The sequence below is a fragment of the Oryctolagus cuniculus genome, chromosome 11 (assembly GCF_051225735.1).
Source record: "Oryctolagus cuniculus isolate XC-2025 breed Fujian yellow rabbit chromosome 11, ASM5122573v1, whole genome shotgun sequence".
NCBI lineage: Eukaryota > Metazoa > Chordata > Mammalia > Lagomorpha > Leporidae > Oryctolagus > Oryctolagus cuniculus.
In genome coordinates this window covers 9,242,699-9,259,432 of record NC_142877.1, presented here as the reverse complement: position 1 = coordinate 9,259,432, position 16,734 = coordinate 9,242,699, and the positions used below count along the sequence as shown (strand labels likewise).

At 54.7% G+C, this 16,734-nt stretch overlaps 1 protein-coding gene and 1 pseudogene across 3 annotated transcripts in view; one reads left to right on the top strand and one right to left on the bottom strand.

Annotated features, from left to right (window-relative positions):
• Positions 1 to 4,110: 4,110 nt before the first annotated feature.
• ZFP64 (ZFP64 zinc finger protein) overlaps positions 4,111 to 16,734 on the bottom strand; it is an 84,838-nt gene continuing 72,214 nt past the window's right edge. For all 3 annotated transcript variants that reach the window (XM_089307019.1, XM_051832673.3, XM_002720883.6), the window contains 2 exons: positions 7,773 to 8,024; positions 4,111 to 5,289 (listed from right to left, as the gene is read on the bottom strand). In XM_089307019.1, the coding sequence (XP_089163145.1) occupies positions 4,592 to 5,289; positions 7,773 to 8,024 (950 nt within the window). In that variant the 3' untranslated portion in view covers positions 4,111 to 4,591. The remainder of the gene's footprint in view (positions 5,290 to 7,772; positions 8,025 to 16,734) is intronic.
• Positions 9,451 to 9,557, top strand: LOC127487364 (small nucleolar RNA SNORA51; annotated as a pseudogene).

Genomic DNA, 16,734 nt, shown 5'->3' with positions numbered 1-16,734 from the left:
CCACTGGATGGATGATCTGCCTCAGTCATTTTGCCTTGCCAATAAATATTTTCTAAACCAATGACTAATTTGTGGGGCCTGATGCAAAGAATGCAAGATGTCTTTGCAGAATTTTTTGGGAAAGATTTGAAAAGTAGAATTACAGACAGAAAAAGGGAGAGACAGAGAGAAAGGTCTTCTATCCGCTGGTTCACTCCCCACCTGGCTGCAAGGGCCAGAGCTGAGCCGATCTGAAGCCAGGAGCTTCTTCCAGGTCTCCCATGTGGGTGCAGGGGCCCAGGCACTTGGGCCATCTTCTACTGCGCTCCCAGGCCGTAAGCAGAGAGCTGGATTGGAAGAGGAGTGTCTGGGACATGAACCAGCACCCACATGGGAGGCCGGTGCTGCAGGCAGAGGCTGTGAAGTTCAGAATTTCATGATGGGGACAGCAGGGCACACAAGCAAGCAGGAAGTCTCCGACAGCATGGGCTATGCTCCCAGGAAGACAGCCCGGCTCCTTCCGCCGGTGCGGCCTTTGTCCATGTCACATCAGTGTCAGCGGCACAGCTGCAGGAAGTGCGGGCATGGGGCCCTCTCCCCAGAGGCAGATTCCACCTAATGCTTCCCGGGGGTGCAGATGGGCTAGGCTGCACACCACTTTTTTTTTTTTTTTTTTTAATTTATTTGACAGAGTTATAGACAGTGAGAGGGAGAGAGAGAGAGAAAGGTCTTCCTTCTGTTGGTTCACTCCCCAAATGGTTGCTACAGCTGGTGCTGTGCCGATCCGAAGCCAGGAACCAGGTGCTTCCTCCTGGTCTCCCATGCGGGTGCAGGGCCCAAGCACTTGGGCCATCCTCCACTGCCTTCCCGGGCCACAGCAGAGAGCTGGACAGGAAGAGGAGCAACCAGGACTAGAACCCGGGGCCCATATGGGATGCTGGCACTGCAGGCGGAGGATTAACCAAGTGAGCCATGGTGCCGGCCCCTGCACACCACCTTAGCTCTCCTGAAACACCCCCCACCAGGTGCAAAGTTAGTCCTGTGGACTCTAAGACACAAGTGCTGATGTGCAGACACATCTGGGCCAGGTGTGTCACTGAGAGCTCACGCAGCTGCTCCACGCCTGCACGACTGCCCAAGACACTGAGCCAGCCTCTCCTTCCAGGGCCTGACCCTGGGCACTGCCCCCCAGCATCCTCTGCAGACGTGGCTGTGGGACTGCACTGGGTGGAGCGCTGGAAGGTGTGTGCAGGGGAAGAGGGAGGGTGGGGTGACAGAGGCTGTGGTCAGTGCAGAGGCTAAGGCCACAGGGCTTGTTCTTGGCTGTTCTCACTCCCTCTGCAAGAAAAAGGGGTGTGTGTGTGTGTGATGGACATCGAGGCAAAGCAACCTGTTGTTTTAAGCAAACAGATTTTATCATTAGGCCAGGGTCTTGACACAGCCCATTTTACAGATGAGCAAACTGAGAATCTGAGAACAATCTAGCTATCGCCAGACAGTGTTACCCGGAGCAAGGCCTTCCTACCTCCCTCCTCAACTCTGCCAGCCTGTAACGCAGGGGCCTTCCCAGAGAGAACAGGGGTCCCCCAAGGACTGGGGAGAGGCAGATGACCGCGGTGCCAATCGGACAACACACACGTATACCAAGTCACTCACCGAAGGCGGATTACCTGTCATTTAGATAGTAAAGGCGGCTTCTTTAGGCTGGTTCTGTCATCACCCATCCAGACTACAGAGCCTGGGGCTGCTCTGCCCGGGGCTGGGACCTGCACTGCTGCACCCCTACCCTTCCGTTTCCTTGGCGACTGCAGGGACGAGGCAGGGACCAAGTAGGCGGGGTGACACTCAAATTTCCGTGATCAGAGTAAACACCCTAATGCAGGTTTTTAGAATCTGAAGGAGTCCGAGGATTTAAACGAAGACCAGATCCAACCCACTCCGGGGCCCAGCTCACCTGCCTGGACCCACTCCAGTCCAACTTCCAACAAAGCTTGGTTTAGAACAAAGGGGCTGCTCGTATTTAAAAAAATGCTGCATTAAGACGTTACCTCGCGGTGCCCAAGGCGAGCGGCTCACCTGCGTCACCACAGGCCCAGCGCTGGAGAGCACCAAGTGACCACAGACTGGTGTCACCTGGTTACAGCAGGAACCCAGGCCCATCCCCGTTCCTGGAAGGACATCCAGGGACGTGCACTTGTTGTGTGTCTGCGCCGCAGCAGGAAGCCGCGCGCAGGGGAGCCGATCAGCAGACGGCGCGGCTGGTTCTTATCTGAATGAAGACAGATCCAGTTTTCCCAGCAGCTAACCTGGGACTCCCCTGCAGCCTCGCATGAAGCAACACCTTCCAGGAGCCCAGGAAATGAGGTGTTCAAGGCACCTCCTCCTGCTACCCCTGGGGGTCAGCCATGCGGGACCCTCGGATCACCGCCTGCCCTTCGGGAGGTTCTAACAACACAGCTGCGCTCCCGCTCCCTTGTGCTCTGCAGCTGCACAGTGGGGCTCGGCCAGGCAGCAGGGCCGCACAGCCACCTGGTCTCGCCCTGAGAGCGCACGCGTACCTGTGCAGGTGACGTCGACGCTGCTTCAGGTGGTTTCCTGGCTTTATCCGACGACCACCTGGCCCAGGAGAGCCAGTCCGCGCCCCAGCTCCTGATTTCATTCAGCTCCAGCACCGACCTCTAGCTGCCTTGCCGACGAGATGGGGGAAAATCGCCCAGCTCCTGCAAGCGCCCTGGCACCACACTCCTCTCATGATGCACTCTGCCAAGTCCAGAGTTCCCAGTCTTTTTTTTTTTCTAATCGCACTCTTCACACTTCAACCCAGCCTTATTCCCCAAACCATGCTCTCAGCTCTGTGCGAACCCTGTCTGTCACATGGCCACGGCTTGGCGTGTTCTAGAAGTCACACGTGCCAATTCAGACCAAAACACACGAGGGCACTTCCGAAAGCTGGTGCACAGTGGAACGCAGAAGTTTATTCTGGTGCAAAACCCTTCAAGACGCTACGCACCGCCTTCCATGACACGCATCTTCCGGGCAGACACACCTCACCTTCACCTGCTTCTGTCAAGTTTTATGGGGACCCAGACCCATTTCTTCTGAGTCTTTGGCTGCTTTTGTGCTAAAACCACAGAGCTGAGAGGTCAGAAGCAGACTCTGGCCCTGTGATGCCCGAAAATTTAACCTCTGGCCCCAAACTCTTCACTCACCTCTGCTCCACTGGTGGTGGTGGTGGGGGGTCCCAATTTGCTGGGCGCCATCACGCTGCGAAGACCCTTGAAGTCTGCACGACTGTGGACAGAAAACGGCTTCCTCTGAAAAGGCTACCAACCCTCCGGCTCACCTGCAGCACCGGGACGGCACAGGCCCAGGCCCAGGCCCGGGCGCGCGATTCCGACCTACGGGCTCCCCCTTGAAAGGTTAACGGCCCTTCTGCTGCTACGACAGGAACTCAGACAAACAGCACAGAGGTGACGTCGGGATCTGTACAACAGCACCAGGGTCCAGGGACCCAACCCTTCTCTAACAAGACGAAACGAGCAGGAGCCGTGGCTGCGTCTCTGCCAGTTAGCATCGGCCCGACGGAGGCGGCCAATTTGCTCAAACTACCAGTGAAACGGCCCCGGGGAGCAGCTACCCGATGCCTTTTCACAGCCTTTCCTGGCTTACTAAGAACCCGGATCTGTTTCACCCGCTCTAAAAGCATCAAGGCTTCGCTCACCGATGGCACAGGATACTAACCGGAGGCAGAATCTCAAGAGAAGTCGACACGAACAAAGCGACTCTGCAGACGACACGGCCGCTGTGGTCCCCGGGGCCTCCTAGACGCCAGCCCCGCACCACAGAGCCCATCCGAGAAGGCCGGAGTTCCACCCGCCTGTGGGTTGATAAACACTGCCTTCCGGGATGAAGACGACGCTGGCCCCAGGACGTCCCACCCACCCTGTTCCTCAGACCCAGGCTCACTCGGGGTCTACAGCGCCTGCCGGTTTTTCTAATCCTCGGACAGTGACAGGCGGGATGGGTGTTAGCTTGATCTTTGGCGCCACCTTTGGATCATTTCACGTCATTGCAGTAACTGAGAAAGGGATGGGGGTGGTGGGTGAGGGTCCGACTGAGGGTTCTTCTGCATCATTCTACAGGTGTCTGCCTTTATTGTAAGACAACAGATAAAAGAAACCACACAGAGGTTTAAGGCGAACACTTCACTACCACCCAGGTAAGGGAATACAGCTTTTCTGACCCCCAGCCCCTTCACGTGCCCCCGTCCCCGTTAGAGATCAGTGCAATTTTGGTTTCCTACCACACCTAACAGGTTTAACAATCCCACCAGTTGAAGATGGAGACCCGTGACACAGAGGCTGCCCCCGGTGGACACAGAGCCGCTGTGAATGAATTCGGGCAGGCGAGTCTGCGAGCTTGGACAGCTCCCCCAGGGAGCTGGCTGCATGGGGACACGTATACACACGTCTACACGACGACGTGCCTTTGGCGTCTGTCCTGGGGCCAGAACTGCGACTTCTGGCACTGGGGAAGCCAGCCCCAGCCCCAAGGCCCCACAGCCTGGCCGGCCTCCCGGCCCCAGCGCTTTCCTGGGGCTCCTGGCAGCTGCCTAGAGGTCTTGGCTGGGCTCCAGCGGGGCCTCGAGCTGCCCCACGGAGACCAGGGGCCCCGAGGCAGCGCTCTCGGGAGGGAAGGTGACCAGGGCCGAGTTCCTACTGTCGCCCTGCTCGCCGTGTTGCTTCTTGTGGCACCTCAGGGAGTCGTCTCTGACGAAGGAGGCGCCGCAGGTCTCACAGCGGAAGGCCCGCTGGGTCACTATCTTGGCCACATGGGAGCCGCCGTCCCGGGGCCCTTCCCCGCCCTGCGGGGCCCGGTTCTCTGTCTTGGCCTCGTCCCTGTGCACCCGGTCCAAGTGCTTGGCCAGGCTGCTGGGCCGCTTGGTGTCGAAGCTGCAGAAGTCACACTTGAAGGGGCGGTCCTTACAGTGCACCCTGCTGTGCACGCGCAGGGCGGCGGCGCTAGAGCAGGAGTAGCTGCACTCCGGGCACTTCTCAGGGTGGGCGGCCTGGTGCAGCCGGCTGTGCCCCAGCAGGTCGGCGCGGTCCCGGCCCTGGAAGGCGCAGTGCAGACACTTGAAGGTGTGCTTGATGCGCACGTGCGCCTTGAGGTTGGCCTTCATGGTGCAGCGCACGTCGCAGAACTCGCACTTGAAGGGCTTCTCCCCCGAGTGCACGATCATGTGCCGTTTCAAGTCCGAGCTGATCTTGAACTTGGCGCTACAGAGCCAGCACTGGAAGGGGGTGTCCCCTAGCAACGGAAGGTGTGTTTCCATTAGAGCAGGCAGGCGACACAGAACAGCCCCCCCACACACACACACGCATCAGTGCACCTGGCCGCAGCGAGATGGTCGGGCCTTTTCAACTCCAACTGCTCGCCACCTCCTGATGGTGACAAAGCGTCCTGTGTCTATGGACTCGCTCCATCCTCAGACTAACCCTAGCCCGAGGGGTACTGTCATTAGCTGACCTAGCTCGAACCCAGGCATCCCGGCACCCCGTACACACTGCTGATGACATCTCAAGTCTGAACTCGCTCACTGCGACAGCTCGGAACTGCGTGTGGAAGAAGCGGTGACAGGTAAGTCACACACAACTGCACCAAACCGTGCCAAGACGTGGGGACGTGCTCACTTCGGCTATGCCAGTTACTGGCTCGTGTTACAGTGTCTTAGGTTCCCGACTCCGGACTATTTATAAAATCAACACGGGGCAGGGGGCAAATGCCAGGCTGTGGCCTCCCGGGAATCGGACCCCGGCGGCACCGCTGAGGCTGTCCGGCATTGGCTCCTACACACCTGTTCTTTGCCCGGGCCCCTCTGGCATCCTGGAGGTCATGCCGATGACCCTGCAGGTTGGACAGGTTCCCTCGATTTACTTCCCAAACTTAGTGAGGCTGCAGGTCCCACTCGGCCAGCTGGGTGGGTTCTCTGAGCCTGGGCTCTTCCTCCGCCTCCTCACTACCTCCCTCGTGTCCGGGGTGGCTGTGGTCCTGCATTCAGGCCCTGTCTCAGGAACGCCTGTGCTTCAGTGGTTTCAGATTTCAGCTTTGAGATCCAGGCTACACGTGGTACGACTGGGTGTGTGGCGGTCAAGCAGGACGCCAGGATCACACCCACGGCCTGAAAGGGCCACGGCCTGGTGTCACCAGCATTATGGGTAAACTGCTCACTTTCTATAGGCTCATTTGAGGCTCGTTTTAGCTTCCTTCTCGACTATGTCGTGCATTTCCAGAGGGGAAAAAATCATATCTGACAGCATCCAGTTTCTTAACGCATCCTTTTATTTTGGCATCAGTGGATTCTGAGTTCCCAATTTATTTAATTTGTCATTTTTAACACCGTCCGTAAAAGTAGTACCCAGGCGTTTCTCTGCTGCAATCCCAGTTAGCTATACTCACATATGTGTCCATCAAATCCCTCGTGTCCGATTGTTCCCTGCCTTGTTTTGCTGGAATTTATCTCCCAGTAAAGTCCATCCGCGTGGCCTCTGGGAGGAGCGTCAGGCCATCGCTTCCCTTCCTGTCCCGCTCTGCTAGCCAGGACAGAATTCTGAACTCACAATCACTGCCTGGCTCCTGGGCCAGAGCTCCTCCGCCTGCTGCCTTCGTCCTGGTGAGGACCCCCGAGAGCCTCCCACTCCCCAGGCCCCCTTAGAACGGGCGACTCCTCTTCTCCCTAGACCTAGCCAGACACCAGGCTTCCGGCTGCCGCTCCTCACACCTCTGATCTGTTTTCTCCCCCCGATTTCCAGGAAATTTCATTAAGTTCCTAACTGGGAACCCTAGTTTTAATTCCCTCCTCCCTGTTCTCAGTATCTCTCCGGAGAGCCCTCTTCGGGGCAGGGCGTAGGCAACAAGACCGTGAACGTCCTCATCCTCCCGCCGAGTATGGCTACCTGCAGGGGGTCAGCCATTCGTCAGACCTGCAGCATCCTACCCCACTCCCTGTCTGTAAGGGACCCACAGCCTTCAGTTGGCTGTTTAGGAAGGAAGACTGGTTTAAGGATCAGACCCGGACGCCATGGATTTCACCTGCTGCCGGGCTGGCTGGGCACTTTTGCCAGTAGGCAGTGGCTTCTGGCCAGAGCAGTGTGCAGGCCGGGGCTCGCCCAGCATTCAGGCACTCAGACACCAGGAGGAAAGCCTGGCGCTCGGCTCCGCTCGTCTGCTGGCGCACGGACGTCTGCCCAGCTGTAAACATCAGCCGACTTCTATCTCTTGCCATCTCCTGTGATGAACTCATTGGAAATTCTTGCTTATGAGCCCCCTTATCAATAACCCAGTCCCCATTCTGGGCTAGATTAGCTCTGTCATTACTTCACTGGGGTCCCACGAAAGGGGAGGACAAACATCTAGGACTAAAAATCTGTGATCTGCAATGATATTCGACTGATTTCGCTACATTTCTGAATTCAGCGATGCAACCACAGCTTCAGTTCCTGAAACACCTGGTTAATAGGTCAGATGTCTACTCGAGCTGCATCCTTTGCTTCCCGACTCTTGTACTGGGAACACTTCCCAGCTGTGTTCTGTGTGGTCAAGCTATAAATCCCACCCGTCAGACTGTCCAGTTTCCTGAAGGCTGGTGTCCTGGCCCCCAACACCCACCCCGACAATCATCACAGCACTGAAGGGTTACTTCTACCACCAGGTACCCAGTTGCTTGGGTTAAGGACTCGAGAGCTAAGAAATTCAAGGAAAACTGGTACCGAGCTGCCAGGCCAGGGACTCACCGGTGTGTGAGCGCAGGTGCACGGTGAGCTGGCTGGAGTTGCGGCTGGCGTAGGGGCACAGCTGGCACTTGTACGGCCGCTCGTCGGAGTGGATCCGCAGGTGCTTCTTGAGGCTGCTGCTGTCCACGGCCGCGTAGTCGCACAGGTGACACTTGTGTGGCTTCACACTGGTGTGGCACCGCATGTGCATGGTCAGGTTGTCCTTCCGGCTGAAGCACTTGTCACAGAACTCACACTTGTGTGGCTTGTCTCCTTCAAACATGTAAGGACTCAAGGTTTTAAAGGTTTCTCAATCGAGAGAGACTACACAGAGGTTTGCCCAGGACGGCAGCCTGGGCATATGAGTCTGCCTCCTCCCGTCCAAATGCCCATACAGGAAGATACTCAAGTTGAAAGTCAACACACTGGGGCCAGTGCTGTGGCATAGCAGGTTAAGCCTCCACCTGTGCTGCCGGCATCCCATATGGACACTGATTCATGTCCTGGTTGCTCCTCTTCTGATCCAGCTCTCTGCTATGGCCTGGGAAAGCAGTGGAAGATGGCCCAAGTGCTCGGGCCCCTGCACCCACCTGGGAGACCCGCAAGAAGCTCCTGTCTTCAGAATGGCTCAACTCTGGCTGTTGTGGACATTTGGGGAGTGAATCAGCAGATGGAAGACCTTTCTGTCTCTTTCTCTCTAACTCTACCTCTCAAATAAATAAAATCTTTAAAAACAAAAGACAACACACTGGGAAATGAGAAGGTACGCCAAACCTTGAGAGCTCAGAAGTTTAGTTTTGAGGAATCTTCAGGACACATTAGATAAAAATCAGATTGATGGGGAAAAATCTAGGCCAGATCTTGTTTGGGAAGGTAGGCGTGGTTAGAGAAGTAGTCAAGGTGGGAGGTCAAGTCAAGGCAGGTGTAGGGATCTAGGCCAGCTCTGGCCGCTGGCTGATAAGCCACACCAAGCAGAGGTGGGGAATGTCCGGCCCGCGGGCCATATAAGCCCCTAGACACTGGGTCTGGCCCTGCCAAGACAAGTGCAGGTAGAACTCCAAACTCAACAGATTCATAGCGAGCTAATTTTTTTTTTTTTTTGACAGGCAGAGTGGACAGTGAGAGAGACAGAGAGAAAGGTCTTCCTTTGCCGTTGGTTCACCCTCCAATGGCCGCCGCGGCCAGCGCGCTGTGGCCGGCGCACCGCGCTGATCCGATGGCAGGAGCCAGGAACTTATCCTGGTCTCCCATGGGGTGCAGGGCCCAAGCACTTGGGCCATCCTCCACTGCACTCCCTGGCCACAGCAGAGAGCTGGCCTGGAAGAGGGGCAACCGGGACAGAATCCGGCGCCCCGACCGGGACTAGAACCCGGTGTGCCGGCTCCGCTAGGCAGAGGATTAGCCTAGTGAGCCGCGGCGCCGGCCCATAGTGAGCTAATGTTGATCATTTTGTGTGGCTTGTGAACGATGTCATAAATATCCCAGCGGCCCTCAGCAGAAATAAGTCCCCCACGGCTGACACAGACAACGGGCAGTGAACGAGGCACGGAGGCCCCAGGAACGCACAGGCACCAGGCAGCTACAGATACAAGAGAACCCCACACCCAGAGCATCTACACCTGCAGGGAGTCCCTCCTCCCTGCCTGCAGCCACTCCAGGCCCCTCATAGCCAACTGGAAATCAGCGTGGGGGACCAAAAAGTGTTCCTGCACCAACTACAGAGGAGGGGGAGGCAGAGCAGACCTACCCCATATACACCTCTGCTCAGGCCTTGTGCTGGTCTTTGTTGTGATTGAGGGGACATGGAGAAGAAATTCAGTCTGGGGCCAGTGTTGTGCTGCAGGAGGTTAGGCCTTGGTCTGTGACACCAGCATCCCACGAGCACTGGTTCAAGTCCAGGCTGCTCCATTTCCAATCCAGCTCCCTGCTAGTGTCCCTGGGAAAGCAGCGGAGAATGGTCCAGTACCCGGACCCCTGTCACCTATGTGGGAGACTCTGATGGAATTCCTGGCTCCTGACTTTTTGACCTGGCCCAGCCCTCCCCATTGTGGCCACTTTGTGATCATTTTGAGAGTGAACCAGCGGATGGAAGATGTCTCTAACTCCACGTTTCAAAAAAAAAAAAAAAAAAAATCGGTGTCCTCAATAAGCAACCATGTCAGGAAAGCCAAAACCAGGAAGACACGTCCGACTCGAGTGAAGTCATAGAGCACATACAAGAACTGAAATTACAGAGGAGAAAACTTCTCTACGTTGACTATAAGCAAGCAGAAAGGATGTCAAAAAATGATGGGCACTGGGAGATATTTCACACATCTGTCTAAACCACAGAATGACGGCACCAGGGTCTCTGGGTGGCGACGTGTCGGTGGGGCTTCATCCACTGTAACCAACTCCTCTGCTGGGGGTAGCTGGGGACCAGGGAAGGGGGCCACAGGGCCTAAGGAAATTTTTGTACTTTTATTAAAAAAGATTATTTATCGGCCGGCACCGCGGCTCACTAGGCTAATCCTCCGCCTAGCGGCGCCGGCACACCGGGTTCTAGTCCCGGTCGGGGCGCCGGATTCTGTCCCGGTTGCCCCTCTTCCAGGCCAGCTCTCTGCTGTGGCCAGGGAGTGCAGTGGAGGATGGCCCAAGTGCTTGGGCCCTGCACCCCATGGGAGACCAGGAGAAGCACCTGGCTCCTGCCATCGGATCAGCGCGGTGCGCCGGCCGCAGCGCACCGGCCACGGCGGCCATTGGAGGGTGAACCAACGGCAAAGGAAGACCTTTCTCTCTGTCTCTCTCTCACTGTCCACTCTGCCTGTCAAAAAATAAAAAAATAAATTAAAAAAAAAAGATTATTTATTTGAAAAGCAGAGTTGGGGGAGACAGAGACAGAAACTTCTATTTATTGGTTCATTTCCCAAACGGCTGCAAGGGCCAGAGCTGGGCCAGGCCGAAGTCGGGAGCCTGGAACTCCAGTCTGGTCTCCCATGTGGCTGGTAGGGACCCACGTACTTGGGTCACCATCTGCTGCCTTCCCAGGCACATTAGAGGAACTGGATCAGAACTGCAGCAGGCAGGACTCGAACCAGCGCTCATATGGGATGCTGAGTCGCAGGTGGTGGCCCAACCCACTGTGCCACAATGCCACCTCTCCCTCCCCTTTTTTTTGTTTTGGCCATGTGCAAATATTGTGTTCCTGGAAAAGGAATCCTAGGATTTTCACTCTTGCTTCTTCATGACCCACAACGCCAGCCGAGGCTGTCAGCACAATGAAACCAAACCCGAGGGGCGGACGCAGAGTGCTCTGTGCTCTGCCATTTTTCTAGATCTTTCTGTCACACATGAACTCTGGGGCTGATCACTGCACACCTGTTCAACCTGCCCGTGAGGGTCACAGCCATTTTCCCAGCTCTGGGATCACGTAACCACACTTCGTCAGCACAGTCAGAAACTGGGCAACGACCGTGGAGCATGGCCTAACAAGAGCCTGGGCCTGATACGGGGGCACAACAGGTCACGCCACTGCCTGAGATGCAGGCATCCTGCATCAGTGCCAGTTCAAGCCCTGGCTGCTCCACTTCTAGTCCAGCTCCCTGTAAATGCGCCTGTGAAGGCAGCAGAGGGTGGCCGAGTACTTAGGCACCTACCACCCATGTGAGACCCGGATGGAGCTCCAGGCTCCTGGCATCAGCACTGGCCTTTGAGGTCATTTGGGGAGTGAACCTGAGGAAGATCTGTCACTCTGTCCAACAAATATTTAAGAACCAGATGACAAACTCTATAAATTGACAGTGAGTCCCATATATCAAAACTTATAATGGTTTTCAGAATAAAAATTATAGACTTAAGTTCATTTTTAATGAAAAGTTGAAAACAAGGGAACAGTATGTGACTTGAGAAACTAGAAGGGTGGACGGCGCTGTGACGTAGCAGGTAAGGCTGCCACCTGCAGTGCCGGCATCCCTTATGGGCGCTGGTTCAAGTTCCGGCTGCTCCACTTCCAATCCAGCTCTCTGCTATGGCCTGGGAAAGCAGCAGCAGATGGCCAAAGTGCTTGGGACCCTGTACCCACGTGGGAGACCTGGAGGAAGCTCCTGGCTTCGAACCATTGCAGCCTGTCGGGGAGTAAACCAGCGGACGGAAGATCTTTCTCCCTCTCTCTGTCTCTCCTTTTCTGTGTAACTGTTTCAATTAATAAATCTTAAACTAGAAGGAATTAAGGTGGAATATGTACAGCATTTGATTAAAAAAAAAAACTGATTACTTACAGTAAAAACTGGTTTGCTCCGAAAGAGGATACCAACAGCCCAGGTGTTCAACCCTGGCACTGCGGGATCTGGGGCTCAGGTAAGTCTTTGTACTGGGCTGTCCTGGGCAAGGCAGGGTGTTTAGCCACCCCAGCCTCTCCAGGACCCCCCCTTCCCTGGCTGTGACAACCAAAAATGCCTCTACATACGGCCTAATGTTCCCTGGGGGCCCAATGGAGCTGGGTGAAGAACCACCCTGATGGACTTTGGAAGAGAGAGGAGAGACTACAGGTGGAAGTAGACCACCAGACAAAGATGACTGGACAGGACAACCGATGGTCCCGAAGAGGCAAAGTTAAAGTCTAACCTGAGACGCAGAAACAGATCAGTAACCAAGAGGGCCATGTCCACGATCCGAACCAGCTCCCCACTCCCATTCCCCCAGGGACGTGTTTCCCCTTCTCAGGAATCTGTCAGAATTATGTCTCCCTGTCTCAATGGCCTCAGGCTCTGGCCAATGAACAGGAACAGAAAGGCAAAGCAGTGTGTGGTTTCTCACACCCCTGTCCCTTCCCCAAGGCGCCTTGCCACCATACACAGCAGGGGATTTTAATCTGGGGCCTGTGCATAAAAGTTAAGGGGCCCAAGAGCTACAGGTTTCTTCTCACTGCCTCTAAGTGCAATTCCTCCAATTCTGCACGCAGGCAACAATGCATGCAAATCACAGCACCTGAAACCCTGGTCAACAGGTGTTGACACAAGAACGTAGTGCACGCCACCTGCCCCCTGGTCCACACACACACGAGATGTGGTCAGGGCACAGCACGCCTGCCCCCGGTCAACCAGCACCAGACATGGTCACGGCACGTCCCACTTGCTGCAGGTCTCCAGGTGCCATTCATGGTGCACCACTAACCTCACTACTGGGGGAGTTCCAAGAGCAGTCAGTGGATGCCGACATCAAGCGCAGGGCTTCTCACTGTGCACACTGATCAGCTGGGGCAGGGCCTGGGACTTGGCATTTCTGACAAGCTCCCTGGTGATGCTGACACTTCAAGATACCACACACTTAACGTTTTCATAGACATTACGACAAAATAAAGATGTATCACATTTTATTGTTTGACAGTAGTTAGAGAGAGGTCTTTCTTCCGTTGGTTCACTCCCCAAATGGCCGCTATGGCCGGTGCTGTGCCGATCCAAAGCTAGGAGCCAGGTGCTTCCTCCTGGTCTCCCATGTGAGTGCAGGGGCCCAAGGACTTGGCACATCCTCCACTGCCCTCCCGGGCCACAGCAAAGAGCTGGACTGGAAGAGCAGCAGCTGGGACTAGAACCCAGTGCCCATATGGGATGCCGGCACCACAGGTGGAAGATTAACCAAGTGAGCCATGGCACGGGCCCAAAATGTGATACATCTCACCAGGGTTAGGAACACGCCGAGGAGGACACACTGGCTTTCCAAGACTTCCAGGAGCCGTGGCAGGAAAAAGGCCGAGAACACCTTCACCTGGTGCCGGCGCTGTGGCGTAGCAGGTAAGGCCGCCACCTGCAATGCCAGTGTCCCCTACGGACGCCAGTTCCTGTCCCAGCTGCTCCACTTGGGATCCAGCACTGTGCTAACGTGCCTAGAAACAGCAGTGGAAGGCAGCCCAAGTCCTTGGGCCCCTGCCACCCATGTGGGAGACCTGGCAGCAGCTCTTGGTTGCTGGCTATGGCCTGGCCCAGACCTGGCCTTTGCAGCAGATGGAAAAATCTGTCTCTCCCTCTCCGTAACTTTTTCAAGTAAATTTTTTTTTTTTAAAGAACACCTTTATCTGGCACGCCCCAAGACCGAGCTGGGCCCACCAGCTGCCCTCCAGACCTCTCAAAGAGCATAGCTGTGACTGCCCAGGGGTACCGCTGTGAACAAGCCATCTCGGCCGATTCTTCAACCTTTCATGTGGTCCGAGAGAAGTCACGAGTGCCGGAGAACAGCGAGCAAGTTCCATCAGACTTTCAGGGGAAAAGCGTCTCCAGTCAACTGAACGTTCAGTAACAGGGAAACCCCCGTCTTCCTGATCAATCCGAAGCAACCAATCCGAGCTGTGGGAAGAGGCGAGGGCAACGGGCCTGCATGCTCGGGACTCGTTCTACAACCTACAACCCTACAGTTCTACCATCTACAACTCTACAATTCTATAATCTACAGTTCTAAAATTGCTTTGGCTCTGCATCAGGACTCGTCTTCCCCCTAAAGATAACCAAATTCTCTGAACTGAGAGGCAGGGAAGAGGGTATGGTGAAGTTAATGGTGACCTGTGATTCACTATCTCAGCCAGTATAAATAAAAAAATAGGATTTTGTGTTTAATTAGCACCTCACTGCTTTGGGGCTATTTAAAAAGATTCTAAAAGCAGACTTACAAAATCATCCATCCATCCACTGGTTTCACTCCCCAAAGGGTCACAACAGCTGGAGCTGGGCCAGGAGCTCCTCCCAGGTCTCCCATGTGGTGGCAGGGACCCCAGTACCTGTTGTCACCTGCTCCCCAGCTGTACCAGCAGGCAGCTGGATTGGAAGTAGAATAGTGATATAGGGCCAGGTCTCTGACAGGCACAGATATGGGATGCAGGTGCTCATGTAGCAGTTTAACCCACTGAGCCACAACATGTGCCCCTGCTTTGGGGCCTCTCATTATTAGAATGCACATTTCTTAAGTACCTGTTTATATATTTTTCCAATGGAACTGGTTAACTTTGACTTACTATAGCCTTTCTGTTCTGAAATGAATTCTACCCTAGGTTATAAAGCCAGGACTCTAACAAGCACTGTGGTGGGATGAGAAGGCCATGCCAAGATGGCCGCTGGCAACAGGCTGTGATTGGATGGCTTCGGAAACCACATGACAATGGAGCCTGCCTGGCAACAGGCTGTGATTGGATGGTTTCAGAAACTGCCTGGCAACAGGGTGTGATTCGTTAGGGCACAGACCTCCCCTTGACTGGATTGGCTGTCTTGGCTATATAAGCTGCTGTACCAATCGAAATAGATGAGTCTGTGGGCTGCTCCCCTCTGGCCTGCTTTCACCCAACTCCTGGGATCTGTGTGGTGACTCTGTGCCTTTTGCCCCCACCACGTTCCTCCTCTCAGAACAAATCCACAGCAACACAGCACCACAACATGGGATGCCAGGGTCATGGTGGTGGCCTAGCCTGCTGTGCTACAATGCCTACCATGAAGAAGTCTCTTTTTAAAAGAAATTTTTAAAAATTGTTTTACTTGAAAGGTAGTGGGACAGAGACCAATCCTCCATTTGCTGGTTCACACCTCCCAGTGCCTGCACCAGCTGGGCTGGGTCAGGCTGAAGACAGGAGCCTGGACTCAGCTGGGGTCTCCCATGGGGGGGGGGGGTGCAGGACCCAAGTACTCTAGTCATCACTGCTGTCTCCCCACTCTGCACTGCAGGAAGCAGGATTCAAAGCAGAGCTGGAACCAGAGCCCGCAGTCCAATACAGTACAGAGGTCCCAAGCAGTGCCCCTACCACCGTGTCACTCCTCCTTGAGGATGCCTTTCACTACTGATACCATGAGAACCCAAAAGCAGGCACCGACGGCTGCACCGTGAGCTCAGCAGGGCACTTGCCCCATGTGGCACATCCTGATTTATCAGTCACTTATGTTTTTTCCTTATTAGCATTTGTTAGGCATTTACTCAAAAGTGACAAGGCTGTTTCACTGAAAGCAACGTGAATTCTGCAACAGGAAACACCTGGGGGACCTCCGCCTGCTACGTGAGGCCTCCACGTCCCAGGACAAGTGCAGCAGCCTGAACGTGATCCTTGGCACGTTTCCCCAGGTAAAGTACATGCGAGTACCCTGAACCTCCGAAATCTCACACTGAGGAACACTTAAGCTGCATGTAGGTTTTCCTGATGCGATCAGCGACGCTGACGAGGGGCCGTCTCCCTATGGTAAAAAGCCACAAGGCAGTGTCTGGAAGAACCGCATTGGCTGGTAAAGCAGTATTTTACAGACTACTAACGAATGGCGTGACCAGATCAACCACGGGCAGGGGGCAAGCTGCAAGATGGGCAGACCGATTCTAGTTTATCAGTTTGAAAAAGCCGTCGATCCAGCTGCAGATTCTATATAGCACTGTATTTTTAAGAAAGTACCATTTGTTGTGTCTTGGTGTAGCTTAAAAGTCAAGCAATGATCTGAAAAGGCTATCAAACAACCCTGCCCTACCTCCAGTAACTTGAGACATCAACCAATACAACATACCATAAAGAACCATAATCAATGAGTCAGATCCAGGAAGCCAGCTCATCAGTAATGAATGTTTTAAGGTTTAATTGTTTTAAAAGTTTATTTGGAAGGCAGAGTGGTAGAAAGAGCTCTTCTATCCACTGGTTCACTCCTCAAATGGCCACAGCCAGTCAGGTCTGGGTCAGGCCAAAGCCAGAAGTGTGGAACTCCACCCAGGTCTCCCACATGTGTGACAGAGGCCCAAGTACTTGGGCCATTATCTACTCCTTTCTCGGGCACTTTAGCAGGGAGCTGGGTGGGAAGTGGAGCAGCCAGGACTCCAATGTGGGCTGTTGGTAACCCACTGTAACACAATGCTGGCCCCATTTTAAAGTTAAAATTATTTGAGATGCAGATAGCAACAGACAGAACTCCCACCCACTGCTTCACTCCCCGAATGCCCACAATAGCTGGTGCTGCGTCACACTGAAGCCAGGAGCCTGGAACTTAATCAGGGTCTC